This window comes from Notamacropus eugenii, chromosome 3, assembly GCF_028372415.1.
Source record: "Notamacropus eugenii isolate mMacEug1 chromosome 3, mMacEug1.pri_v2, whole genome shotgun sequence".
NCBI classification, from domain to species: Eukaryota; Metazoa; Chordata; class Mammalia; order Diprotodontia; family Macropodidae; genus Notamacropus; species Notamacropus eugenii.
This window is the reverse complement of record NC_092874.1, coordinates 396,684,442-396,712,080: the sequence shown is the minus strand read 5'-3', so window position 1 is coordinate 396,712,080 and position 27,639 is coordinate 396,684,442. Positions and strand designations below refer to the sequence as shown.

At 38.8% G+C, this 27,639-nt stretch overlaps 1 protein-coding gene across 3 annotated transcripts in view; it reads left to right on the top strand.

Annotated features, from left to right (window-relative positions):
- Positions 1 to 27,639, top strand: part of EEF2K (eukaryotic elongation factor 2 kinase) — a 74,028-nt gene that overhangs the window by 5,107 nt on the left and 41,282 nt on the right. For all 3 annotated transcript variants that reach the window (XM_072597885.1, XM_072597884.1, XM_072597886.1), the window contains exons 2-3: positions 12,644 to 12,965; positions 24,866 to 24,966. In XM_072597885.1, coding sequence (XP_072453986.1) covers positions 12,720 to 12,965; positions 24,866 to 24,966 — 347 coding nt within the window. In that variant the 5' untranslated portion in view covers positions 12,644 to 12,719. The remainder of the gene's footprint in view (positions 1 to 12,643; positions 12,966 to 24,865; positions 24,967 to 27,639) is intronic.

The following is a 27,639-nucleotide window of genomic DNA, read 5'->3' as shown; positions in this document are numbered from 1 at the left end:
TGTGTGATCAACTATGATAGACTTGGTTCTTCTCAGCCATACGTTGATCTAAGAAAATTCTAAAAGACTCATGATGGAAAATGCTATCTGCATCCAGAGAAAGAACTATGGAGTCTGAATGAATATCATAACATTCTATTTTCACTTTTTTTTTGTTTTTTTAATGTGTTTTTTCCTTTTTGTTCTGATTCTTCTTTCATAACATGACTAATGTGGAAATATGTTTAATATGATTGTACATGTAGAACCTATATTGGATTCCTTGCTGTCTTGGGGAGAGGGAAAGGAGGGAGGGAGAAAAAAAATGTGGAACTCAAATTCTTACAAAAATAAATGTTGAAAACTTAAATAAAAAAGACCTAGATATTTTAAACTATGAAACTTTAAAAAAATTATATCAGATCTGGGCAAGTAAGTCTGGAGGCTTTTGTAACCACACCCTTACTAGGCAGAGAGAAAGAAAAGTTCTCTGGAGTTTTCCTTTGGAGAAAATCCTAGAAGAAAGGGGCTTGCCTATCTTGGAGTCATTGAGAAGTATATAGTCTTTTAAGGGCCGCATGACTCATGCTTTTTTGTCATGGTTTAGCAGTTTCCTGGAGTGAAATAAAATTACAGCCCCATGGTCTTTTCTCTCCGTCTGGTCTCTGTAGTGCTGTAGTACAGTTTTGGAAAGTACTAAATGATTAGAAGGCCACAGCACAAAGGCTAGCCACAAAATAAGACCTAAGTGAGGTTAGAAAACTGGCACTGGACCCAAGCTTCTGCATTTCAAGAGCATTTATTTGGATCATATGCTTTCTTTCCCTAAAGACTCCCCTGAATTTTTTTAAACTAATAAGTAACTACAATAAATTGAACTCTAATGGCAAGAGTTTGTTGAGACTAATAATAACTGACATTTGGAGGGGAAGGTCACATGGAATTTATTACGTATTTAAAAGAGCAAGACATATGAAATGGAAATTTACAATTTCATGCATTGATCCTCCCCCTGTGATCCTCAAGTATATGGAATTTTAAGTTAAAAAATTAATTTTAAATGACAGCAAAGGTTCCAAATGACAAAAAAAAAAAACAAAAACAAAAAACCAACCTAAAACCAAAACCCTTCTGCAATTTTGCAGAAATGGCTTTTTGTGATTCAGTTAACTTTCCATATGTGAATTTATATGCTATGCTATTTGGTTAATGTATATTTGTTTTTTATATTAGTTCCTTATTTGTGTTTCCTTCAAGTGTGGTTTCTCTATCTCTGTTGATATATTGTGAATTTTTATTTTTTCTGTCTTCTGCATGATTGCTACTCCTGATTTTTGGAGGGGGGGCAGGGTAAGGGAGAGGGACAGGAGGGCTGGGAATCATCTAATACATAGATAGCACTTTCTGGTTCCAGCTTCTTATTTTCAAATTATCCGTGAATAACTGACAGTTATATAGCGCTTTAAACTTTACATGCATTTTCGTATCTAATCCTCATAACAGCCTTGTGAAGGAGGGACTATAAACTAAGCTCTCCAAGCTCTGTCTTTCTTGACATCCAAAAGGCACTGGCTCCCTATTAGAAGGATTGAGTGATTCTATCTTTGTGGCTATTCCCAAAGTTGCCTCCAGCGCTGTATAGGCATCAGTGTTACTGAAATGAATGGTGGTGGCATGTGTTTGGTCAAAATTATCGATTGAGCCTATTTTTAACTGGGCTTTTTTTGTAGTTGGCAGTCAGTATTTATTCATCCATATGTGCTTAGCCCTGTGCCCAGGTGCTGTGAAAGACAGATGAGAAGGGTGTTGTAGGCCTTAAGTTAACTAGCCTCACCATGTGCAAGAAACTGTCCTAATTGTATAGTAGCAAGAGTAGTGGATTCACTGAGACAGAAGACCTGGGGTCAAATCCCACCTGATGGGCTGTGTGTTCTATGTGCAAATCACATAATCTCTTACAGCTACAATTTCCTTATCTCTAAGATGGGAATGAAACCACCTACCTCACAAGCAAAAAAATTAAATAAATAAATAAAAAGACCTTTGCTGACATTAAAATGCTACAATTATATGTGATTACTATGTTATTATTTCCCCAGAGGATACAGTGTATACAAAGATAATTAAATACTAACAATAGGATGGGGGTGGGAGGACAGGAAGAATGAGGTAGAGGAAGTGAGCCTGAAAGGAAACGAAGGACCCTGAGAGACATAAATGAAGAAGGAGTGAATGTCCAGTCTTGTATGGTTGCCCAGTGGGAGAAGAGAACAGCTGGTAGTCGAGTTTGCTTAGAAGAGAGGGGATAGCGCTTGGGGGAGGGGAGCAAGGATGACATAAAATAACACTGGAAAGGCAGGCTGTAGAGGAGTTTAAATGCTCAGATGTAGAGTTTTATATTTTATTCTAGAAGCAATAGGAAACCAAGTGAAGATTTTTGAGCAGGGGTGTGACATGGTAAAACAAGTGCTTTAGAAACATCAGTTTGACAGTTGAAGTACCTAGCTTCTGTTCCTAATTCTGACCCCAACCAGATAATTGACTGTGAGTAAATTGTGTCATTCCCCTGAATCTTAATTTCCCCATCTGTCGAGTTGCAGGGTAATACTTACCTTTACAAACTTAAAGGAATGTTGTGAAGCTACTCATATAATCATTAATGTGAAAAACCTTTTTAGAAGTGTAAAGATAGGCCATGCCAAAATAGGGGGGTTGGCTTGGGGACAGAAACAGAGAAGGTTGTATAGTGGGGGGAAAGTGAGGAGACTTGGGTTGGAATCCCAGCTGACACTAAATAGCTTTGAACTCAGACACATCATCCTATCTTTTCCAGGCTCAGTTTCCTCCTCTTTAACACTGAGATATGGATAATAGCACTGGCTGTGTATCGCAGGACTATGGGTCAGTCAATAACCAAGCGCTACTGTAGTAGGCATACCATGGTACCTAAGCACTGGGGATGCTAAGAAAGGCACAAGACAGTCCATGTCCTCAAGGATCTCACAATCTCATGGATGAGTAAAGTACACAAAAGCCTCAGAGGGTCGTAGAGGTGTGGGCTATTGTTGTTGGTTTGCAAGATGGTAAACCAGTTTGTATTTAATATTTGCACTTGGGTGGGGAGGAGGGAAAAGGTAGCCTTGGGCAGGAGAATTCTGTGGCTTCCAAACTAACTGGTCAGTTTTAGGTTCACATTTGGGCTGGCCTTAGTTCTTGCATCCTTCTGGTTTATTTCCCCCAGAGTCATTGTTGTGTCTTTCCTCTTTCCTCACCCATATCTAATCAGTTGCCAAATCTTTCTTTTTGTCGGAACCTCACAACTTCTTTCACATCTACCCCTCCCCACTTTGTCACTATTCATAAAGATAACACTGTATTTCAGGCTCTCATTTTCTCTTGCTTGGTGTTGCAGTGGGCTTCTAATTAGTTTTTCTTCAGTCCCTCCCTTCTCTAATCCATCTTTCACATAACTGTCAAATTGATATTCCTAAAAAGGCACTCCCAACTCAGAAATATTTTTTTAATTTCAATTTTATGTTCACTTTCAAATTGTTTCCCTCCCCTTCTCCCTTTCTCACCCAATGAGAAGGCAAGAAAAATAAAACTCATTACAAACATGAATAGTCACACAAAGTAAATTCCCAGGTTGTCTTTGTCCAAAGAAAGAAAGAAAGAGAGAAAGAAAAAGAAAAATATGCTTTATTCTGCAGTCTGAGTCCTTCAGTTCCCTATTTGGAGGTGGATACTATTTTTTATCATGAGTCCCTTAGAGTTATGCTTGGTTACTGCCTAACTAAGAAATCTTCAATGGCTCTCTATTGCCCCTAGGACAAAAGACAAAATCTTTAGCCTGACATTTAGGGCCCTCCATGAGCAGCCCTCCTAGCTGCCTCCTAACCTTCCAGTCATGTCCTTTCAGCATGCCTTTGCAAAAGTAGTCCCTCATGTCTGAAATCCCCTCCTCACCTAACCACTTGAACCCTAGCTTTCTTTAAAGCTTGGCTTAGGGCCACCTTGTACTTAAGGCCTTTCTTGATTTTTTCTGTTATGAAGGTTCTTTCTCTTTGATTGAAATTACTTTCACTTTCAAACCTGGAAAGACTTACATGAACTGATGCAAAGTGAAGTGAGCAGAGCCAAGAGAACATTGTACACAATAACCACAACGTTGTATGATGATCAGCTGTGCATGACAGCTATTTTCAGCAATACAGTGATCCACAACAATTGTAAAGGACTCAAGATGAAAAATGCTCTCCACCTCCAGAGAAAGAACCTATGGAATCTGAATGCAGATCAAAGCATACTATTTTCACTTTATTTTTTTCATAGTTTTTTCTTTTGGTCTGTTTCTCCTTTCACAACATGACTAATATGGAAATATGTTCTACATGATTGCACATATATAATATATTTCAAATTGCTTACTGTCAATTTAGGGAAATAAAAAGTGAGAAGGGAAAACATTTGGAACTCAAAATTTTTAAAAACTAAATGTTAAAAATTGTGTTTACATGTAGTTGGAAAAATTAAAATGCTATTAAGAAAATAAAAAGAAAGGATTTTCAATCAATATACTTTATACAGACTTAATTAAATATCCTTGCCTCCCCTCCCTAGAATGTGAGTTCCTTGAAGGAAGGGACTTTTTTTCTCTTTTTCTCTTTTTTTGGGGGGGATGGATGTCTTTGTATCCCCAGTGCTTTGTACAGTGGCTTCTCCTAGCAGTCAGTTGACAGGTGTTTTTACCTAATTGACTTGTCATTAGATATTACGGATTGATTATGGGCCTAGCCTCCTAAAATTTGTTAGAGTGTTTCATTTTCTCTCTGTGTCTTCATTGACCTTAATTATTATTAACACTACAGACTGGACCAGAACCATCCTAGGATTTTCAAGATTTATTCATTTAACTCAAAGTAGCCCTATCTGCAGAGGGCTTGCCTCACCTCATTCTGGGCCACCCTAATTAGCTTTGTATCTGGCTTTCTGGTTTCTACAGCAGGGGCTGGATTACCCCACCTATGTCTAGGTACCAGACAGTTAAGAAAGTGAAAAAACTGTGATTGACCCAGGATCTAGTAAGTGTCTGAGGCAGAATTTGAACACAGATTCCTGATTCCAGGTCCTGTATACTCTCCACTGTACTACACTGCTTCTTAAAGGAATAAAGAGACAAATCAAGACATGAAAGTCAAAAGATCTGGACATGGGGCACAGAGGAACAACATTTACATTGCCATCCCCCCAGCCTAGGTCATCCTCATCTTTGGATATTTGCAGTGGTCAACCACCAGGTTATCTTATGTCAATCCCTTTTCTCTCTAATCCATCTTTCACATTGCCACCTGTTTATTCTTAAATATCACTCTGCATAGATATCACCCTCACACTTGGAGCTCAAAAGAAGTCCAGACTTCTTAGCCCAGCATTCAGGATTGCCTACAATTAAGACCCTCACCTTTCCCACTTAACTTCCACTGCTCCAACCCAAGACCCACCATTCTGAGCCACATTGGTCTATTATTTGTTCCCAAGGGTCCATCCCATGCATGCTTCTAACTTTATTCATGCCATCATATTACCCTGTCCCCTCCCTCCATTTCCCAACCCCCCAAACACACATAAGAATGAAGTGATTTCCCTCACAACTTTTCCACTTACCTAAATCTTGGTCTTTTTACAAGACCCTACTCAAGTTCCATCCCCATAAAGCCTCTTCCAGGTACCCCATCCCTTAGGAATCTCTCCTTTTTCAGAATTCCGGTGGCACTTGCTGCCCTTACTGTTCACTTTCCACTTGGCTTGTGTTGCCTTATGCTGTTAGGTATCTTTCCAAGTATGTGTTCTGATTTCTCAAGGAAATTGTAAGCTTCTTGAAGGACCTTTGTCTTTTTCTTTTCTATAATAATTATATTTTGATGTTCATTTTTTAAAATTTTGAGTTCCCAATTCCCTCTTCCTCTTCAGCCTCTCCTCCACTCATTGAGGACACAAGCAATGTCAGCAAATTTACATGTGAAGTCATGAAAACCTATTTCTGTGTAATCCATGTTGCTAAAGAAAAAGAAATTGAAAGCAGTATGCTTCAATCTGCACTTAAGAGTTCATCATTTCTCTCTCTGGATATAGATAGCATTTTTCATTGCAAGTTCTTTGGAATTGTCTTAGATTATTGTGCTGAGTAGAGGAGTTAAATCTTTCCCAGTTGACCATTGTTACAATATCGCCGTTGCTGGATAATAACCTCCTGGTCCTGTTCCCTTCACTTTATATCAGTTCATGTACATGTTCCCAGGTTTTTCTGAAACCATCCTTTGCACTGTCTGACTCATGCCCCACCCCTCTACATTTGTTATATGTCCCTGATGTTGATGACAAAATGATCTATTGCTTTTAGATAGAAGGAACAAGTTTGGGGCTAATGTAAATTTGCACAGAACCCATTTGATGGTCCCTATCTTGGCCTCCTGGTGAGTCGATCCATTAAGATTAAGTAAGAGCCACTGTTTCATATTCATGCCCCAGGAAAAGAGAAATAGTGTTCCTTCCAGACCAAATAATGACCTTTGGGTAGAAGGAGCTGTTTTCATGATTGTAGGGGAAAAAATGTTTGTTTTTCTTAGCTTTAAAATTTCCTAGAACTTAGAGAGTCCTCTCACCCTGTTAGGGTTAGTTAGTGGTCCCTTGAGGGTAATTGGGACTTTTGTGGCTTGGGGCCTGAAGCTCAGTGCCATAAATAGCACTGGGGTTTGCAGTTACTCCTACATATTGGAGGGGGAAAGGGGGGGCGTGTCAGGAATTGCGCTGAAAATCAAGCTGGGAATATTTATTCAACTCATGTCATGAACCAAAGTCTTTATGATTTTATCTGTTTTTTGTATTATAGCTGCCCTACAAAGAATAAAGCTGTGAGGCAAAGAGCCAGGACTATTGAGAAGGAACCCCTTTTTTGAACCAGCCCTGCAATATTATAGTTGAAGACTTAGGATAAGAGCAGACACATCTTTTCTCTTTCCCCACCCTCTTGAGTAGGAGGAAAATGAGTAATTAGAATTTTTTTTAAAGTGTCCCACTATGTGGTTAGCACTGTGCAAGACAAGTCTCAGAAAGGTGATTTGTGGTGATGAAGTTGTTTCAGGTTACTGCTATGCAAAGGGAGAAGTGAGGGAAAGATTCCATCCCTTTTTTCCATACTTGGTGGTACCACGGCCCAGTATGAGAACAAGACCTGTTTTGAGACTGTGGTGAGCTCTGGTTAGGACATAAGGCTCAGCAATATGCATTTTGAACATAGTTTTCCTGATGTGGAGGCTGCCAGACATAGCTGTGTGTAGTCAGGTGGTGGTGAATTAAATGGCCCTAGAGACAGATCTGGAAATGGCATGTTTCCTTGGGGACTCTTTTTTGAAATTTTGCTACTAAACAGACATCCATGTTGCTAACCTTGTCATGACCCCAAATCCCTAACTCTCTGCTGTGCCCTCTCTCTCTCATGTACTCAGATTGTGCTAATAGGCAGAGTATTTCCATTCGGTTCCATTTTTTTTTTTGTCACCAGTCCCATTCTGCCTCTAAGAACAGTGATTCCACATTAACCAAAGATAATCCAAGCCTGAGGTAGGTTCTCTGAACCTTCTGCTTTTGATGATCTCCAGGACCCAAATCAGAAAAGATGGAACTAAATCAGTCTCCTTAAGAACAGAGGTTCTTAACCTAAGGTCCAAAAACTTTTCTTTTTAATCTTTATAATTGTGTTTCCATATAATTAGTTTACTTTGTAGTCTTGTGTGTTTTATATGTTTAAAAAAATTATTCTGAGAAGAGGTCTAAGGTTTCACCAGATGATGAAAAAAAAAGCTAAGATCCTAATTTTGTCTATACCTCCTGTGGCCAGATCACAAGCTAGACATGCCATTGTAAATCATCTTTTGAAGACAGGGTGAGATAACTATCTCATAAGACTTAGAGTCCGGTTAAGGAGATAGATTTATAAGCATAGAATACTTAGAGAATAGTCTTAAGAATGTTGTAGCAGATTACATCAAATTGAAAAGTTTTTGCACAAAGCCAATGCAGCAAGATTAGGAGGGATGCAGAAAACTGGGAAAGAATTTTTACAACTAGTATCTGTGATAAAGACCTCATTTCTAAAATATATAGATAACTGAGTCATATTTACAAGAATACAAGCCAAGATAAATGGTCAAAGGATATGAACAGGCAATTTTCAGAGAAAGAAATCAGAGCTGTCTATAGTCACATGAAAAAATACTCTAAATCACTATTGATTAGAGAGATGCAAATCAAAGCAACTCTGAGGTACCACATCACACCTATCAGATTGGTTAACATGACAAAACAGGAAAAATGATAAATGCTGGAGAAGATGTGAGAGAGTTGGAACCCTAATTCATTGTTGGTGGAGCTGTGAGCTGATCTGATCATTCTAGAGAACAATTTGCCACTCTACCCAAAGGGCTAAAAAAATGTGCATACCTTTTGACCCAGCAATACCACTTCTAGGCCTGTATCCCAAAGAGATCATAAAAATGGGGAAAGGACTCACATGTACACAGATATTTATAGCAGCTCTGTTTGTGGTGGCAAAGAACTGGAAATTGAAGGGATGCCCATCAATTGGGGAATGACTGAAAAAGTTATGGCATATGAATGTAATAGAATACTATTGTTCCTTAAGAAATGATAAGCAATCAGACTTCAGAAAAAATTGGAAAGATTTACATGAACTGATGCCGAGTGAAGTGAGCAAAACCAGAAGAACATTTTACACAACAAGAACCACAGTGTATGAGGACTGTTTTGATATAGACTTAGCCCTTCGTAGCATGGCAAGGACCTAAAACATTTCCAAAGGAGTCATGACACAAAATGCCCTCTACAGCCAGAGAAAAAACTATGGAATTGGAACGCAGAAAGAAACAGACTCTGTTCTCCTTTGGTTTTCTCATGGTTTCTCTCATTTGTTTTAATTCTTCTATGCAAAATGACTAATGGAAAAAGTGTTTAATGGGAATGTATGTGTAGAGCCCATATAAGATTTCATGCTGTCTTGGGGAGGGAGGAGGAAGGAAGGGGAAGAAAATTTGGAATTTATGGAAGTGATTGTTGAAAACTGAAAACAAATAAATTAATAAATTGGGGGAGGGGAGAATGTTGCAACAATAGATAAGACCCTGAAGTCTATGAGAGATCAGGGTGAAAGGCTTCCATTTTTTTCAGAGAGAGACTTTGAAGGATGGTAAGGAAAGGATGGGGAATGAGCTGGGTATTACAGGCAGATGTTATTTTCTTGTGTAACACCCTAAATACTTCAACAGTCAGTAACTTGTTTGGTTGTGTAAGGTACTGTAAGGAGAGATATTGATGGATAAGGAGGGAGTGAAAAGTTGGAGACTACTTAAGAGTAGAAACACCCGTTCTTCCTAAAGCCTGGGAAGAGCCTTCTGAATGCCCAGATTTGGAAAACACCCAGTGGAGCTATCCCCTTTCCATGATAAATGAACTTGGAGAGGGTGAAATCTCCCAGGGTGTCTGGGAAGCTGAAGCTGGTGTTCTGGGAAGGGAGCCAGGGAACTAAAGGATCAGGCAGCAGAGGGGACCCCCTGGACACACCCTGTATTTATGGGTAGGGCTAGATGGTCCAAAGCAGCTGACTATGCCAAGAATTTAGGGTCAAGTCTTACCTTGGATTGTCACAGGCCACTAAGATTGGTCAGAAGCCTTTAATGATAGACACTGACCTCATAACCAAAATACAGGCTTACAAGTGGGACCCCTTTGGAAAAAATGTTTTCTAGGAAAAGGCAAACTTATAAAACAGTTATTAGGTTGTGATTATTTGAATTCCAAAAATGTTTAATGTCAGTAGCAGTTCTGATCTCACATTTTTGTGTCTCATGTCCTGGAAAGTCTCACATGAGGAAAACCTGGGACCAGTTCCACTTCAGATATTTACTAGTTATAACTAGAAAATAAAGGGGTTATATCTGATGGTCTCTAAGGGTTCCTTTCAGTCCTAAATCCTTGTCTGTTGCCAGATGCTCAGCTCCACAACAGACAAGGGGGTGGCTTACGCTGTCTCCTGGTTTAGGTTTCCCTTTGGTCAGGGACCATCCTGTCCTGGATGAAGTGTCAGCCTGCGGTCAGAATGGCCAAGGTTTCAAAAAAGATCCTCTGGAAATTAGAAACCCAGCTCAAGATTAGAATCACATAGCCCTAAAGATTTGATTCCAGCCCCTTATAAGGAAACTGATCTTGCTCCCTATAAGGAAACTCCAGAAAACAATTTTAAAATAAAATAAGAAATGATTGCAACAGTTCCTGCTGAGAAAGGTCTTAATAGTAACATCAGTAATAATTGATTTACATTCTGTATCATAAAAGTTCAAAAGGATTTTACATGTACTATCTTATTTTGTCCTTTAAAAAAATGAGGCTGTGTTGAGATAAGGTAGAACTGGAAGTATTCTTCCTTTTTACAAATAAAGAAACTGGGGCAGGAGGAGATTAAAATTTGCCCAGACATATTGCTGATTAGTGACCACCCTAGAACTAAGAATATGAGTTTTTCTCACTCCCATGCTTGGGTAAAACTAGACCTGGCCACACCCTTCTTGACCTTACTAGTCACACTGCAGGACTGACCTCAAGGTACAACAAATATGGTCATACATTTGTGCCCAGCTGTAATGTTAGGGGAATTTGAAGATCTTCCCTGCCCCTTAACAGGCCCATGTAACCTGCTTTGAGCTCTGGCCCAGCCCACAGTCTGAGTCACAGGGATCCAATGGTGGGAGGAGCTTGTTGAACCAGTGGAACAGAAAGGGCAGAACTGAGAGAGAATGAGGCAGAGCTGGGAGAGAGTGAGGCAGAGCTGAGGCGGAGCAGCTAACGTGAGTGAGAGAGGGTGGAACTTTGCCTACAGGGAGCTTGTTTGTGGGGAGGCCTAAGGAGGGAAGGCTTGGGGATGGTGGTGCTCTCTCTATTGTTAATGTGGACAAACTTCCTTGTTACTGTGGTGGAAGTGGTTTTCTGGCATCTGAATAAATATTTTGGTTTCGTCTTTGAGGAAGAGAGTTTATATTTTGCAAATTTACACTGGAAATATACATATTCATAGCAGCTAGGCTGGGTATCACATTGGTGCTACACAGGCAGAGAGGGATGCCTTTCTAATCAAAAATAATCAATCAGTATTTATTGAGCACCTACTATGTGCCAGATACTGTGCTGAGAACTAGGGATACCAAAAAAAAAAAAAAAAAACCAGCAAAAGAAAGTCCCAGTGCTCAAGGAGTTTACTGTCTAATGGAGCTCAGAAGAAACTCCAGAGTGTGTCCATGAAAAGTGCACAAAAATGTCCCAAGCCTAATGGAGTTGAATATATTAGATTAATGGGAGGAGGACACGAGGGCCCTTGTCAGGACTGGCTCAAAAACACTATTCTTCCACATATCCAAGAATATTTAAGTATGATAATTTGAGATTCATGTTTTATGGACAACCTTTTTGTTGTTCTTTTACATATGTGGAAGTGATCATTTTGCAAATGTTTGTCAAGTTTGGAATAACAAAAAATTTAATTTTAAATAAAAAATAATAATTAGGTACAACCTTGATGTGACCTACTGCTTTAAAGCAGGGGTTCTTAACCTTTTTTTTTTTTTTTTTTGATGTGGACCCCTTTGGCTGTCTGGTGAAGGGTACAAACCACCTTTTTGGAAAAATGGTGGTCCAGTAGATAGAGCTCTGGGACAGGACTCAAGACCTGAATTCAAATCCAGCTTCAGATCCTTAGTAGATAGTTAACCTTGAGCAAAGTACTTCTTAGTCTTTGCTTTAGTTTTTTCATCTGTAAAATTGGGGATAATAATAACTGCATCTCCCGTGGTTGTTGTGAGGATCAAATGAGATAATAATTTTAAAACACTTGGCATAGTGCCTGTCACATAGTAAACACTATAAATGTTAGCTATTATTATTTTAATATATAAATTAAAATTCAAAGAATTACAAAGGAAACCAATTATATTGAAATATGGTTTGTTATATATGTATATAGAAAACAATTTCACAGGCTCCAGACACACACACACACACACACACACACACACACACACACACACACACACACACACACACACACACACACACACACACACCACCTACCCCCACCTTAGAGAGAGTATAATAATGACTGGATCCTACTAAGTTTTCCTCCATCCACCCTCAGCAGTATCCTCATGGTGCTGTATTATATCACAATCTGCCTACAAATCCAAACTAGATTAAAATGTAATTGAGGAATGTTTAACAAAATTAATAAAAACCCAGTAAAACATAGATAACATTACATTTTAGAAGTCATATGCAGCCCCCACAGATCCTTATGTACAGATTAGTGGCCCCCATTTCTATTTGGGGTTTTCACAGTTGTACTGGAGAAGTAAGATGTTCTGAGGTTCTAACTTGCTATCAGCTTGATTCCCTTCAGGCCCTAGGCTCGTGGGTTATTGCTTATTTGCATGACTAAGTAGTTGCTTTGTTTTGTTTGTTGTAATCTCTCCTGCATAAAGTTCCTAGAAAATGTATATGCCTTTGACTGAATGGCCCTCACTCCTTTGTCTTGATTTCTTGGCAGGCATCTCCTCATCAAATTTGCCTTGTCATTCTGGCTGCTTCCGTCACCACGTGGGTAAAACGGGCCCCCTACAAACATGGCAGACGAAGACCTTATTTTTCGCCTGGAAGGCATTGACAATAGCAGGTCACCTCACTCCCATCATGCTGGCTCTTCTGATGATGACAGCGATGGGGAGGATAGCTATTACATCTGCCCCATCACAGATGACCCTGGCTGTAACAAGATTGCTAATTCCAAGGTCTCTAACTACTACAGCAACTTAACCAAGAACGAACACTATGGATCCAGTTGTTCTCCTGGAAATTCCTTCCATTTTAAGGTGAGTATCTTCCTGGGTGTCACCTGGGAGTCATAATATTTATTTATTTATTTTGCTGTATGGTTTTCTTCCTTTCAGAGCAATAACATGGGAGTGGGGGCAAGAGGGTGACACAGAAATCTATATTTCAATGCTGCTTCTATTTGGACCATTATCTGTTTTGGATAGAAAATAAATTGTTGATAAACTAATGAAAAAGTATTGTAGACAAGATCGATGGATGTGATCATATGAATACTTAAAAATTCTCTGTAACAGAAACCAAATGTAATCAAAAGAAAACAGCAGATTAGGGAGGAAAACATCACCATGGTAAATACATTCAGTGAACTGTCCCAGAGTTATGAGGACAACACCCAGTCCACAGTGGATTAGTGGTCAAAGAACATGAATAAATGCTCCAAAAGAGGAAGCACAAGTTATAAATAATCCCTTGAAAGAATGCTCATTTTCCCTAGTACCCAGAGAAATGTATGTGAAAATCACCAAAATCACCAAAAATAGTTTTTAAATGGATAAATATTGGGGAGGCATGTGTTACAGATTTAAACCTATGTTGTTGGTGGAGCTGCAAATTGGTGAATAGCCTTACCCCAGTAATACCATTGTAACTTATTATTACTGAAAGGAAAAACAACTGTCTATACAAAAATATTTATATCCATATTGTTCATATCAGTGAAGAACCTACGAGCAGCCCAAATTTGCAGTCTTTAATTATTAGTTGAATAAATTATGATATTTCCATATAATTAATAGGTACATAGAGTACTATTAAAATGACAAAGTATGTTTTGGTGGGCCCATGATTTCCTTTAGCATGACCAGTTCAAGGAAATAAGGACATATTTTATATGAAATAATGCAGAGCAAATGAAGTAGAATTAGTGTAAGGAGAATCATACTGGCTATAACTATTTAAAAAACTATGCATGTATACAAATGTGACTATACAAAGAGATTGTAATGGGGCATAATGGGATAATTGATAAATTGTTACATTATATTCTGTTTTATAAATAGTTTTGAATATATAAATCTTTATATTAAGTCCATAATTAAAATTATTTTGATTTTTAAAAAGAATGACGATTGAATTGAAAGTTGAAACTAATGGCTAGGATGAAGATTTCAGTTGTCCATGGGAATTTTGTCCATGATGGCAACTGCCTTGAGTTAATTTTGTGAATAGAAATCTCACCAGTTCCTATGCATTCAGTTACCAGTCTCTAGGCAGATGATTCTCAAATCTATTTGTCCAGCCCTGATAACTCCCCTGTCTTCCATTCTCAAATCTCTGACTGCCTACTGGACATCTCAAACTGTATATCCCTAAGATATCTTAAAATGAACATGTTCCAAACTAAAATTACTACATCCCCCTCCCACACCTTTCTCTCTTCCTAACTTCCCTGTTGTTGTCAAGGGTAGGTACCAACATCCTCCCAGTCACCCTGGATCAAAACTTAGGGGTCATCTTCAAGTCCTCGATCTGAGTGCCCCCCCACTTTGGCATGTCATTGCCAAGTCTTCTCCTTTCTGTCTTTGACATCTTTCCAATGTGCTGCCTTCTCTTCAATCCTGCCATCACCTAAAATAAACCTTCAGGTTTATTTCCTTGCCTCAGCTATTTCCCCACTAACGCCCACTCCATTCAGCTGGTAAATTGATTTTCTTAAAATGTAGGTCCAACTCTGTCACTGCCCTATTCGATAAACTTTCCAGGATCAAATATAAAATCCTCTGTTGGGTTTACTTGAGCGCAGTGCCTGGCACATAGTAGGTACTTAATGAATGGGTGTTTGCTGATTTGTTGGCTTGACGTAAGTACAGTGTAAAATGGAAATAATATCATGTGACCTACCTCACAGGTTGTGTTAGGGAAAGCACTTCATAAACCCTCAAGCATTATGTAAGTAGAGGCTATTGTTATTATTAAATAATAGCCACCATGGCAAACTGCCTTGGGCTCACAGCTACCAAAGCAAATGATGTCTGGGCTAACATGCAGTAGTGTGTGGGTTTAACAACCAGCTTTCAGTAAAAAAAAGTATATGTGTGTCTGTATATATGTGTATGTGTATTGGTTGTTCAGTCATGTCAGTCATGTCTGACTCTTCAAGACCCCATTTTGGGGTTTCCTTGGCAGAGATACTAGAGTGGTTTACCATTTCTTTCTCCAGCTCATTTTACAGATGAGGAAACTGAGGCAACCAGGGTTAAGTGACTTGTCCAGGGTCACACAACTTGTCACTGTTTGAGGCTGGATTTAAATTCAGGTCTTCCTGACTCCAGGCCTGGCATTATATCCACTGCACCACCTAGTTGCCCTTGTGTATGTATATATTTGCTTATTAGAAATTTTACTGATATAAAGCATATATGCTACAATTTACAAGTAATGAAACATACGATACTCTTTATTGTAAATTCCACATAGTTATCCCAGAATGCTTTTGTTGATTTTTGCCAAACTCTTGTATCTATAGCCAATCTATGGTTGCAATTCAACCGTGATTTGACAAATGGAGTTTTATCCCAATCTGCTGTTTTCCCAATAAATTTATAGTCCTTAAATCTGACATGTTTTACTGTTCAATCTATTTCGCACATTCATGAAAGTTACATTCATAAGCTGAAGCCTTTTTATGCTTTAGCATGACCGATTACAGTAGTGTTAACTTTTTTTATATAGTTGTGGGGATTGGAGCATTGTTTGATTCTACATTATTATCTACAAAATCCTGAAAATTGTTCAAATCAGCTTCATGTTTTACAGTTTAACATGATATGTATTTTTTCACCCTCTCTCCATTGTGAAGATAGTTCTTCATAAGGCCAAGTAGTTGGATCCAGTAAATCCCAATAATTAAAAATGCATTCATTGTTTTTTCTGTCCAATAAAAGACATGAGTTTTTGTGTTGAAGTATATTTTCTAGTAGCTGTACCTAGGAAGAGCATTCAATTTATTATTTTTATTAAATAAAATGTCTTTAAGTTTATTTGAATTAATGAAATCTTAAGCTTTTCAGTACCAATTTTCAGATTTTTCCAAAGCTCTTCTGGTGGATATGATTGATTTTGAGCTTTCTGAATGTTAGTTAATCTTGACTAAAATGCATTTGAAAATGATGAAAATTCTTCAAGAATGTAAATCATTTAAGAAGGTCTTACAGGAAATTAATACTAGCTCATCTCTTTGCCAAGCCAGAATAAGAATGAGAAAAATGCAGGATTTGCCTGCCATATAGCAGTAGTGACTTGTAAAGTACATGGTACTTTTTCTCAGTCCCAGTATTAAATTAATTTTAATAGTTCTTTTTACTTAAAAAGAATTATAAATTTTAAGTTCTTTTTTTTTAGTGAATACATTTTTATTTTTTATTTTTTTACAAATTGATTTATTTATTTTTAGTTTTCAGTATTCACTTCTGTAAGTTTTCAGTTTTCTCCCCCTCCCCAAGAAGGCATTCAATCTGATATAGGCTCTACATATACACTCTTAATAAACATATTTTCACATTAGTCATGTTGTATAGAAGAATTAAAATGAATTGGACGAACCATGAGAAAAATAACAAAACAAAAAAGAACAAATGGTATGCTTCAGTCTGCATTCAGATTCCATATTTCTCTGGATGTAAATGGCATTTTCCATCATGAGCCTTTTGGAATTATTTTAGGTCCTTTCATTGTTGAGAAGAGCTAAGTCTCTCAAAGTCACTCATTGAACGGTGTGGCAATGTACAGTGTTCTCTAGTCCTACTCCCCTCACTCAGCATCAGATCATGTAAGTCTTTCCAGGTTTTCCTGAAGTCCGCCTGCTCATCATTTCTTACAGTACAATAGCATTCCATTACATTCATACACCACAACTTGTTCAGCCATTCCCCAGTTGATGGGCATCCCCTCAATTTCCAGTTCTTGGCCACCACAAAAACAGCTGCTGTAAATATTTTTGTACGTGTGGGTTAAAGTTTAAGTTCTTTGTATTGGTGATAAGTAAAATAAACCTTATCCAGAAATATTTTAAAGTTACAAACTTGTTTTGTTTCAGATATTGAACCATCAAGGGATAATTGCAGTTGATTATTTATTTATTCATTATTTAAATAGTGCCAAATGATGATTTTAGGAAATTTTTCTATCAATTTCATAGCTACTCAAGACTTTCCAACACTATTAGAACCATCAGAACAAAATACAATCAAGTTTGCTTTCAAATATTGATTATTAAAGTCACATTCACACAGCAGACCGTGTATTGAAAATACATTCTACTGTGCTTAACACCAGTTTTTCTAAAGCAACAAATAACGTTACTCCTACAGGAGACGTTCAAACTACGCACTGGCTGTGTTTAACAACCAGCTCTCAAAATTTCTACAAATTTAACAACTAACTCTAGCCCAGCACTGCACCTGTTGTAATCCCAACAACAGTGGCATGTGTGTGCAAGCTGCAAAATAAAGTTCCCTTCCTCCTTAGGATGTAACCCTTTTGTTTTCTGCTTTTCCAGTCCGGGAAGTAGCTTCCCTTCTGCCTCCCATTCTTTGCTTCTTACCACCCTCAGATGCATGTGACCGTGTTACTCTGGCTAAATAGGAAGTTCCTTTGGTCAGATGACACCTTAGATTCCAGAAACGGGGAGGGGTGAGAGGGGTTAGGAGACCAGAAAAATGGTACTATCCAATCAACTGACTTCTCCCTTTCTTAAAAACAGGATGCTTGAAGTTTAAGTTAAATAATAATTTGGTTAAAGGCAAATGAGTGGTGTCAAGGAGATGAAAATGAAGAGGAAAATGAAAGTTCATAGAATTTGAGCTGGAAAGCGACCATCTAATGATTTTATAGATGAGGAAACCGAAACCCAAGAACTGAAGTGATTTGCCCAAGGTCCCACAGGCAGTAAAATGGGGTTGGGATTTGAATCCAAATCCTCTGACATTAAATTCGGAGTTACCATTCTGTGCCCTCAGCATGAAACTGAAAAGCTCAGGACTGTTGCCTATAATTGAATAGCCCACATATTCCTTAACAATAGCAATGATGACGATAACAAGTCATCTTTACAGTGTGGGAGACTCATACCTAGTAAGCAGCAAATCTAAGACATAAATCCAGGTCTTCTGATTCAAGTTGAGTTATTCCTTCCACTGGACCACCTGTCATTTTCCAGCAAAGTAGAAGTGTGGTTCAGAAGCATGAGGATATCGTAAGGTGTGTGTGTGTGTGTGTGTGTGTGTGTGTGTGTGTGTGTGTGTATGTGTGTGTGTGTGTGTGTGTGTGTGTGTGTGTGTGTATAAAAAGAGAGAATGCATTTCTCAAAAATGAATTTTTATTTGCTTTAAATGTTTGTCTGCTATAATGGATTGGGGAGGTAGGGACAAGTTAAGTTACAGGATAAGGTGCTTTAGCCCCCTGTTTCTTCCCTCCCCCTGTTCCCCCAAATGATGGGAATTAAGTCTCTAGCTTTTGTCTCTAGCTCTTTGGGGAAAGTGGAGGTTTGGCACTTGCATACACTTGGATAGTTCCTGGATTTTTTATCTGTGGCTAGAGAGGAGAAAAATAGTAACAAGCAGACATCCTGAGAATTTTATGTTATACCTTACATGGTTGTGGAGACTTGTCAGTATTTTCATTGAGAAGAGGTCAAAGTAGTGCAGTGGAGGGTGGTTAGGTGGATTCCAGGACTGGAATCAGGCAGACCTGAGTTCAGATCCGGTCTCTGACTTTATTGGCTGTGTGACTCTGGGCAAGTCACTTAACCCTGTCTGCCTCAGTTTCCTCATCTGGAGAAGGAAATGGCAAACCACTTGAGGATCTCTGCCAAGAAAACTCCAAATGGGGCCCCAAAGAATTGGACCTGACTAAAAGAAGACTGATCGACAATGCAGTGGAAGAAATGACTAGGTTCAAATGAAAAAAGAATTTATGTGTTTATTTGCAAGAGAAGTGCTGAATTTATTCTTTGTAACCTTGGGCAAGTCTTTTCACTTGTCTCAGTCTCATTTTCCTCATCTGTAAAATGGGAGGCTTGCGCTAGAAGACTCCCTTGCCCATCTCCCTCGCCTCTCCCCCCACCAGATCCTTTCCAGTCCCAAATCTGTGACCTGTGAAACTGCATTTACTATATGGTGATATTGAATATATTGTTCTTCTCATTCAACTTTCTTTGCCCTGCTCTTATTCATACTCATACTTCTCTGTTCTTCTCACCTGTCTCTGAATTTTTCAGTTTGTTGTATTTTATAAACAGTTCTATTTCATTATATTCAATTTTTCAGCATTTCCCCAGTTAATGAGCACCCATCTTAACCCTGTTTTCACAACACTTAACGTATCCCCATGTCTCCATGTCTTCCCAGATTTTCAAAACAAAAAATTAAATTGTGATTTGAGATCCTTGGTTGAAAGTACTCCAAATACTGAAAAATTTTGGCAGAAAAAGGAAAAGCGTGCCTAGTTCTTTCCTTTCTTGTACCCTCTAGCCAGTGCTTTGGATCTACTCTGATAAATGAGAAAGAGGCAGCATAAGACTTAATGCGCTCCTACAGAACTGTTTTCATTTAATTTTAAGACATTATCCAGACCCCTTCTGGGCTAGTGGTCAACACTCATTAAAATGCTTCTAGGTTCAACTTGATTTGTTTTCATCTGTGGAGCAAAAGCCTCTATGGTTTTCCTAAACGGAGAGGGTGAATTCCTGCCAGCAATCAGGGAGGAAGGAAAAATAGGAGAGAAGAGGGCATTTTAGGCTTAAATGCTCTGGGGTTTTTATGCCCTGAAAAGTCAGGAGAGGTAAATCAGCCCATTTAGATCTTAAAAAATGCATCACAGTCATTTTTGAAAAATGTCTTTCTCTTTCTTTTCTTACTTTCCCCCTCCCCACCCCCCAGTATTCCCTTGGTGGAAGCTACAATGGGGACATGACTTCATTGGGAAGCATTTACTTGTGGCTGCCTGGCAGATTGCAAAGGGCACCTTTCCATGGGGTGGAGAGGAGATGGGATCAGAAAAAGGATAATGGACTAGCAAAGGGGAGCAGTGTGTTCTAGCAAGGGGAGAGGCTGGTAAATCAGTTCTCTCTTTGTGGGTCCAGTCATGCTAATGTGAACTTCCGTTGTGCTTCACATAGCTGGATTCACCTGAGTCAGTGAATACAGGATGTGTGTGCTGGTTTAGTGTTCTGGAATCTTGCCCGGGCACAAGATGTTCAGAGGCTCAGTGAATTCTTGGGAAGATAAGGGTTTTGTTTCAGTCAGTGCCCTTTTATGTGTCCAATTTTCAGAAAACAGTTTATAAAGTACAATAGCTACTGGTCCTGGCTGTTTTTAAATTATTGTTTCTTAATTACATTTTTATGCTTGTTTCTTTACCACAGTCATTTACTGACACCTCCTCCCCTTTCTAAGAACCCTTCCTTGTAAAAAAAGAAACAAGCAACATCAGGGAACAAGAACTAACTGTACCTGAAAAATGCAACATTCTGTGCCCACGCTGCTCCTACCCTCCCTTCTGTGCCGAGAGAAGTGTTTCATCTTCCTTTCTCCAGAGCCAAGATTGTTTATTGCAGTTCATCAGAATTAGAGGCTTTTTAGTGTTATTTTCATTGATACTGAGTTAGTGGTTGAGTACGTTGTTCTCCTGGTTTGCTTTCTTTGCTCCGTGTCTGTTTATACAGTTTTTCCCATCTTTTTCTTAATTCTTTATCCAGAGTGCACGCTCTAACCTTAGGTGTCCCTCAGCCCTCTTTTCTTCTCTTATCTATACTACTTCACTTGATGATCTCATCAGCTCCCATACCATCGCTGTTCTGACTCTTAAATCTGTCCTTCCTGCCCTAACCTACAGAGAGGCTGTGAGTGCCATTATTGTTATGATGGTGATTACAATTCCCATTTTATAGGTGGTAAAACTGAGGCAGAAGGAAGTGAAGTGCTCTGACTAGGATCATCGTAAGTGCCTAAAGCCAGATTTTAACTCAGTTCCTTCTGATTCCATTTCCAGCATTCTCTTAGCTATACCACTTAGCTGCCTTTTTGTGACTTTGGGCAAGATGTATAACCTTCCTGAGTTGGTTGTTTTTTGTTTTTTTTAAATCCATAAAATGAAAGGATTGGATTACATTGGCTTTGAGAGTCTTTCTTGCTCTGTATATCTAAGAACTAGATCAAGGTTACAGAAATAGTGAAGTTTACTGTTAGTGTGTTACTTTGTTTCCAAATATAAAATATAGACAATTAATAGGAGGAGAACCAATCTTTTTTTAAAATATTAATTAATTGTCAGTTTTCAACATTCTTTTCCATATGATTTTTAGTTCCAGATTTTCTCCCCTCTCCCTCCCTTCCCCATCCCCAAGATGGCATGCAATCTGATACAGGCTCTACATATATATTAATATTAAACATATTTTCACATTAGTCATGTTGTACAGAAGAATTAGAACCATGGGAGGAACTATGATGAAGAAGAAACAAAAAAAGAGGGAGCAAATAGTATTCTTTGATTTGCATTCAGACTCCAAAGTTCTTTCTCTGGATGTGGATAGCATTTTCCATCATGAGTCTTTTGGAATTGTCTTAGATCATTGTGTTGCTGAGAAGAGCCAAGTCTATCAAAGTTGTTTATCGAACAGTATTGCTGTTACCATGTAGGATGTTCTCCTGGTTCTGCTCACTTCACTCAGCATCAGTTTATGTAAGTCTTTTCAGGTTTTTCTGAAGTCCACCTGCTCATCATTTCTTATGGAACAGTAGTATTCCATTACATTCATATACCACAATTTGTTGAGCCATTCTGAGGCTGATGGGCATTGAGGAGAACCATTCTTGATGGCAGCTGTGTTATATAAAGCTAAGGGAAAAAGGGTGTCCAAGCCTGGAGAAGTATGTTGCGCAGAGAGGTGCTTTCAGAGGGTACGAGGATGGTCTAGACACATTCTAGAAAGCCCATCCAAAAAGTCTGTGATTCTGAGACTCTAAAACCATGGAAGATCATCAGAGCTTCTCAGTGGAGAAAAAGCTAGATGGATTATGGTACATGAGGTGTATGAATGGTATTATGCTATAAAAATGATGGAAGGGATGATTTCAGAGAAACTTGGGAACATTTTTATGAACTGACAGTGAAATGAACACAAGGAGATTGATTTAAATAATAACAATAATATTGTAAAGACAAAAAACTTTGAAAGACTGTAGAAATCTAGTTAGGACAGTGACTAACCATGATTCCAGAGGACTGACTTTGAAACTTGCTACCCACCTCTGACAAGAAAGGTGATAGACCTTTATGGTGTTTTTGGACATGAACAAAATATTAATTTGCTTTGTTTGACTATACCTGTTTCTAACAAGGATTTTGTTTTTCTTTCTCGATGGGGGAGGGAGGAGAGAAGATGAGAGGGAGAGAAGTTTGAATTTTGTTGACTGAAAAAATAGAATTTAATTTAAAAAAGAAAAGAAAGCTCATCAAGAACAGGCAGGACTACTCTTTTTGGTCCAAACAAACATTTCAGTTTCACTGATAATTATAAGTCATCTTGGGAAAGATTGGTATGTTTGCTTCCTCTGAATAAATAGGGAGGGAGAGGTATTATTGTAGATATAAAGAAAATAATATAATCATTATTCATCCTGTTTTGTCATAGTAACCCCAGGGCCTAGAACAATATTTTTGTCTATTTTATATTTGTTTATTTTCAGAGGCACATTCTCTCCCTCCTATCTCCATCTCTTCCTTCCCCACCCCAAGAAACACAGATGCCATTAAAACATATAGTTAAACAAAACAATATCCTTTATTGGCCATGTCCAAAAAATATATATGTCTCAATCTATGCTCTGAGTCCATCATGGTTATTAGCATTCCTCCTCTTGAGTCCTTTAGAATCGTGGTTGGTCATCGTGTTGATCATTCAAGGTTGTTTGTCTTGACAATATTACTTCAGATTGTGCTTCTTTTATTCTGCATCAGTTCATGCAAGTCTTCCCAGGTTTCTCTGAAACCATCAGATTCATGATTTCTTACTGCACAATATGTGCTCATTCACACGCCATCACTTGTTCAGCCATTCCTGTGGCACTACTAAACCTAGCACATTTTGCATAGAGTAAGAGCTTTTTAAAAATGCTGGATTGAATGGTGAATTGATACCTTATAGCCAGCACTGGTTGGATGTGGGTGGAGAGAATAAGTAAAGGGAAGTTAGTGAAAAAATAATTCCTAGAAAAGGAGCATAAAGGTCTTTTTAAAAACAGAGGCTGAAAGGAGCCTTTGTGGAATGGCATCTTCTCTCTTCCGCTTTTTGAAAATTTGATCAATGAGTAGTTCTCTAAACCAACATGCCATTGCAAAATGATTTCAGTTTTGTCAGTCCTGTCTGGACTTAGACTAGATAATTACCTTTTGAATCTGCCTGGAAATGACTAAGCTCTGATGACTTTTCTCCTTAGATGGTAAAGTTTTCTTTGGAGAAACCAGGATAGTGTAACTCTCTTGGATTAAGATTTTTATTTTTAAATGTGTTATTGACGCCTTTTTTAAAAATTGCTCTCACTTGCCAACGAACAGCCTTTTACTTTCCTGTAACCCTCCCTTGTAACAAAACACTGCAGTTAAGAGAAGCATCCTTGCTTGAGCCACTGATGGCTGCAATTCACCGATGCTGTGGCAGGAGTAAAGCTGCATTTAATGAGCGTTCTCATGTCTTTGAGTGCCACTCTTCTTTACATTATTGCTGTCATTCTGTAAATTGTTTTCCTGTTTTGCTTCTATAAAGTTTCACTTTTATAAAGTTATTTCCCGTTCCCCACCTTTTCCAGACCAGAAGTTCAGGGCAGCTACTCAGGGACCCAAACCTTTTACTGATTGCTATGAGACCTTTGATCTGTCCAGTTTTCAATCTAAGCGTGTTCACCCTTCATTAGGCAACCTGCTATCCCTTGCTCTCCCTGAGATCCACTGTATTAATGTCAAAACTTAGTGAAGACAGACACCCAATTGGCTTAGTCCACTACAACTCATAATTCCCAAACTCAAGATCTGCCAATCCCAACCTCCCCAGTAGCTGAGACTGCAGGTATGCGCCACCATACCCAGCCTTGTTTTTGGTTTGTTTTAAAGTGAAGGTAAGTAGAGGATTCTAGGCTGAATTCCAGGCTGGAATCACAAACTGAGAATGTGTCACAAACTGGATCAAAAAATTGTTATTTATCACATCATAGGAGCATAGCTGAAAGGCAACGACCTCAAAGGCCATCAGCTCCAATCCCCTCATGTTACAGATGAGAATACTCAGGCCCAGGAATGTAAAGTGAATTATCTAAGGTCACATAGGTAGTGAGTGTTAAGAGGTAGGATTTGAACTCAGGTCCTGTGACACCACAGTTAGTGCTTTTTCCTCTGCATCAAAGCTTTTCTTGATATTTGGATTGTATTTACTCAAGGGTCACATTTTTTGGCCAATTTTATCAATGCAGAATAGGGGGTGTAGCTGTTATGTGACAATTAAAGGAATGAAGGACAAAAGGTTGAAAGAATGCTAAGATACTGCATTAACTGTGAGTCATTCTCCATGAAGCAGCCTTAGTATGGCTAAATTTACTGAATCCTATACTAATTAACCATTTCTAATCTTACTATACTAGAAGTCTGGCACCTTTGGGCACTTTTTGAAAATCTCATTTCTCTACCCAGGATTTGAAGGTTCCTTAGTGAACTGTGTTCTTGGAAAGCATAATGAATGAGATTATTTTCTTTTCCTGAACTAACACCTGGCCCAGAGAGGAAAGAAATCTGGGGGAGTAAGAAGTTCAGAAGGAAATAAGGCTGCTGTGATTAAATTGGACTGTGGCTTGGTTCTTTTCCTAACTTGGGTGTATGACTTCTGCAGGAAGCTTGGAAACATGCCATTGAGAAAGCCAAACACATGCCTGATCCCTGGGCCGAATTTCATCTTGAAGACATTGAAACAGAGTGTGCTACTCGTCACAGGTGAGTAACGTGTCTGTTTTTTTCAAATTGGCATCATGTGGACTCCAAAAGAAGTCTCTGAGAGAGTGGGACTGAGAGGCTGGTGTCTAACTTTTCCTTGGTTGAATGCCATGTGTTCAAAATAAGGCCAGGCGCTCCAGAGGCAGAGCTCAGCAAGATAGTCATTCAGGATATATAAATCTCATCTAACCTAGTAACCTTTGGAAGCCTAGACTACAAGACAGTTTAATAAGAAGTTTTGGGGGATCCAGAAACTTGGATTCTAGTCTAGACTCTACCACTGACTTATTTTCTGTATGACTTTGACAACTTATTCTCTCTAGTCTGAACCTCAGTTTGGCCCTTTATAAATGTGAGTGTGGATCTCCTGGTACAGTGAAAAAAATGCTAGATTTGGAGTTAGAGGACCTGGTTTTAAATTTTGGTTCTGTTGGTTTTACTAGCTGTGTGACTTTGGTCAAGTCTTTCAGTCTCTCTACACCTTAGTTTTCTGAAGTGTAAATAGAGGAGTTTGGAGTATTTGCCCTAGAAGTCCCCGTCTATATTAATCTGTTATCCTATGAACACTAATATCATTTTCAGCTTGAAAATTCTTTGATTTTGGTTATACTGCAGGCATCTTAAATTCAACATATCCAAAAAAAGAGCTCGCCACTTTCCCCCCCAACCTCTCCCCTTACCTGAACCTTTCCTTGGACATCACGCAGGCCAACAACCTCAGTATCATCCTGACTCGTCACATTCATTTCACTCCACACATTCACTCAGCTGCCAGTTCTCATCATGTCTAGCTTCACAACCTTTCTCATATGTGTCCCGTTCTTTCCACTTCACTGATACAATTCCTACCCTGGTTGAGGCTTTCATTCCCTCTCACCACATTACTACAGTAACCTTCAAATTGCTCCATTGGCCTCAAGTCTGTACCAGCTTCAGTCTATCTTCCCCTCAGCTACCAAGGTGATTTTTCTAAATTGTAAGTTTGACTTTCCATCTCATTGAGTTCCACTGACTTAATGTTACCTCTAAGATCAAATAGAAACTCTTCTTTTGAGTACCAAAAGTTCTTCATAACCTGGCCCTTTCCTACTTTTCCAAGTCTCCTTTCATATTATGCCTTTCCCTGTACCCTACAATGTAGCTCCACTGGCCTGTGTGCAGTTCCCGAAACACCAAGTTCCATCTTCTGTCTCTGCCTTTGCCCTGGCCATTCTGAAGGCCACCTCTGAGTTTCTTCCTCTTGACCACCGCCTCTGGGTTTCCCTGTCTTCCATCAAAACTCAGCTAAAATCCATCTGCAGGAGATCTTTCCCAGTACCCCCAGCTTCTAGTGTCTTTCCTTCTCATTTTACTTTTCATCTTCACTGTATGTGTCTTATATGAAATTTCATGTTTAGAATTAGAATTCTCCATTAGAATTCAAGCTTTTTGAACATAGGGATTGTGTTTGCCTTTCTTTGTATCCCAGCATTTAGCACAGCGCCTGGAATGTAGTAGATGCTTATTAAACATTGATTAATGGATTGATTCACTGGTTCAAAATAGGAGAGGGTTTTACTTAATGCAAACTACTATGCAAATAAAGTATTTCACACTGCTACGTTACCTTCCTCATAACCAAATCAGTCAGTCTTCAGTAATGTTACTGAGCACCTGCCATGTATGCTCATGGAAAACTAGTGGACAGTGAGTAGAGCTTGGGACCTGGAGTCAGGAAGACTCCTCTTTGTGAGCTCAGATCACGTTGTCTCCCTCCTTAGTCTGTGAGGTCCCTGAAGGCAGGGTCTGTCTTTTTACTTTTCTTTGTATTACCAATGCATAGCACAGTGACTGGCATGTAGTAGGCACTTAATAAATACTTATTGACTGACTTCACTTCAATATTTCAAGGACCTCTGACTTCACTGACAAAGATCAAAACCCTTCTGTGATTTGTAGATGGTCTCTAAGTAATGCTTCATCCCCACTGCCTGGCACGTAGTAAGCACTATATAGATGTTAGCCATTATTATTAATACATGTTGGCTGCCCCACTAGTCTGTGAGGGCAAGGACTGTCTTTTGGCCTTTCTTTGTAACCCCAGTTGCTTAACACAGTGACTGGCCTATATAGTAAGTGCTTAATAAATGTTTATCAGCTGACTTTATTTCAATATTTCAAGTATCTGTGACTTCACTGATGAAGATCAAAACAGTTCTATGACTGTAGATGATCTTTAAGTGATATTTCATCCCCATTGCTTATACAGGGGCCTGGCACATAGTAAGCAGTTAATAAATGCTTGTCACTTGACTGAATAATCAAAAAACTCAACTCCCTGCAACCAACCTGGTGATGAACATTTCATAACTTAGCTAGGCTGCCCCTCAAACAACAGAAGACAGAGAAATCAGTAATTCTAATGTAAGATTGGAGATGATACATGTGTATATATATGATAGAGAGTATAATGAGAGATTCAAGGTGGGAGAGATGACTTCTGGCTGGGGAGATAGAGGAAGGCTTCAGGAAAGAGATAGTGCCTGAGCTGGTCCTTAAAGGATAGGAGAGAAAAAATTTCAGATGTAGAGATTGGAGTGAGGGAATACAAGGCATATTGAATAAAGGCACGGAGATGATAAAGGATGGCACAGGGAACATTATGAGGAAAGGAAAGCAAATGATAAAGACAGG